At 40.2% G+C, this 2351-nt stretch overlaps 1 protein-coding gene across 4 annotated transcripts in view; it reads left to right on the top strand.

Moving 5' to 3' along the window:
* The window catches only part of adgrb3 (adhesion G protein-coupled receptor B3), a 184554-nt gene extending 183243 nt beyond the window's left edge, over window positions 1–1311 (top strand). For all 4 annotated transcript variants that reach the window (XM_016456522.1, XM_016456525.1, XM_016456523.1 and 1 more), the window contains one exon: window positions 252–1311. In XM_016456522.1, the coding sequence (XP_016312008.1) occupies window positions 252–440 (189 nt within the window). In that variant the 3' untranslated portion in view covers window positions 441–1311. The remainder of the gene's footprint in view (window positions 1–251) is intronic.
* The last annotated feature ends 1040 nt before the right edge of the window (window positions 1312–2351 follow it).

Here is a 2351-nt window from a genome sequence, read left to right as displayed (position 1 = left end):
ATATATATATTTAAGAAAGGCCATCATTTGGTTTGATATTTTTTATCTAATGGGGTGACTTTCATACAGTGTCCAAATATTTTTAGGGCCGCTGTGAGAGAACATGAATTAAAGCTTGATGATTCATGTCCATGTGCAACTTCCAATGTCTGACAGTGTCACAAAACGAGGCACTGTAACGAGAAACCATATTGAGAATATTGCAGAAATGCGATATTTCTAACATGGCGGCTTCTCGTCCTTTTCCGTAGGACAAGGCAATGCCAAACAAGAACCCCTGGGAGAGCTTCAACCCGGCAAGTGAATATCAGAACTACGCCACAATGAATGTACTAGAATCAGACACAAAGGACTCTCTGGAGATGACTAACGCTGAGTGGGAAAGGTGTATCAGCCTCCCTTTGGACGTCCAGGAGGGAGACTTTCAGACAGAAGTCTGAGAATTAATGAAGCGTTAGCGGGGACGCGGATGAAGGTGGACATATTTTGCACTGAACAAAAGCGCGGAAGACTTCTCATGCAGCCTTGGAAAGACATATATGGATTCTTGGAGTCTAGCAGGGACAATATGTGCCAATAAGATTTTAAAACAAGGACGGACGGACGGATAAAAAGACGTTAGAAAAAGACAAAAAAACATCTGTGTTATCTTTTTTTTTTGTATTCTCACTCGTGTATTTAGTGGGGGGCAGACATGTACAATATCGAACATCATGTGTTTCAAAAGTAACCAGTTGGAAAATAATCGGTTCCAAAAGCGTTATCTTTCCAGATGAGACCTCGAGGAGAAAAACGACACGTGACATGACGTCCACCCACGAGCGGCGGCTGGGTTCGGTTTTTTGTTCGGCGGCAGACGAGCCCGGGAACACAATGTATATACTTGCGCAGGTTTTTAAAAAGTTTATAACAAGTCCGTTTGGCCATTACTACACTTTTTACTTTATAATATGAAAAGACAAAACTATTCAGAGGCAAAGAAGATTTTTTTCTGTCATTTAAAAATGAATGTTTGTCAAGCTACATTCTTCATTGCTTTAAATGCAATAAAGGTAATACTCACTTTTTTATGAATAATATATTTCAAAACTTTAATACTGCAGAATCTGCCTGGAAGCTCAGTAAAGCTCTCTCATCTGCAGCCCTGTATAAAATATTTAAAAATCAAAAATGTTGTATGGTGTAAATAAAACTTTTGTCTACATATGTTTTACTTGTGCCAAGTTTATTTTAATGAGAAAAGAGAAAATGCCAACTTGATGAGAGAGTTATAGCGAAAAATGTTAACATTTGAAAAAGGAATGTAAATAAAAGAGGAAATATGTTCGTACTGCTTCAGAGAACTTGTCGACTTACTCCTGTGTCGTGCTGCGTCTCTTTTCTGGACACACCAATCTCTGTGGACGTCCTCTCGTACTCAAGGCCCTTCATTCAACAGCGGCCGAAAAATGCTCTGTAATAACAAATAACAACAGGGTATTTTTATCGGCCATTAGTGGAAAGGAGGAGACGTGCACGGCGCTGGCTATTAAAAATAGCACAGCAGAGCTAAAAATAACAGGAAGTGTAGTCACTTCGGGCTAACGGCGCGTCGCATATGGCGTACCTTATGTGTGATTACGCTATCAGCCGAGGAGCTGACAGGATACAGAGAACTGAACCAGAAATACAACCAAAACCTCTTGGATTTTAAGACAAGTTTACAGTTTAAATTGAGTTGTATTCTGTTTTTAACGGTGCATTCTTCCAATCCCTCAAAACATCAACGAATTTTCTGAATTTGGAGGCAAAACGGTTATATCTTTAGCATGAGGCTGATAGTGTTTGTTCATATTCATGTTATTTGTACAACAGCCGACGCAAAGAGGCTCTTTCTCAACAGAAAATAGAGCTCACCTGTCAAAATACAGAATACAGAATTCCAAATACAGAAAAGGCCGTGCTGTCACGTACCGCCACTACTTATAGACCTGCAGCTCCGGATGACGTCAGGAGCATCTGTTTAGCGCTATAACTCATCCTCTAACATTTACCGTTTTAGAAATCTAGTGTGTCATTATGCATTTCACACAATGACATTGTGTCTACAGACTCGTGTCATGACTCACACACCTTGTCAGTCACAGAGGCCGTGATTCAGTCCCGTCAAGCCAGACCTCAACAATACAATATGGGAGATAATTGTGGAGCTCACTGGGATTAGATTTAATACTTTTGCCAGATATGACTGGACGCTCACTGATGACAGATGGGACAGAAAAAGCGGTTCCAAAGGGATTATATTCCTAAACTTCAGCTTACATTGTGAGATGGGCCTCAAGTGCTGTCATCTCATCTCATACATATATATA

The sequence above is a fragment of the Sinocyclocheilus anshuiensis genome, unplaced genomic scaffold (assembly GCF_001515605.1).
Source record: "Sinocyclocheilus anshuiensis isolate Anshui unplaced genomic scaffold, SAMN03320099.WGS_v1.1 scaffold407, whole genome shotgun sequence".
NCBI lineage: Eukaryota > Metazoa > Chordata > Actinopteri > Cypriniformes > Cyprinidae > Sinocyclocheilus > Sinocyclocheilus anshuiensis.
This window is presented reverse-complemented; position numbering and strand designations above follow the sequence as displayed.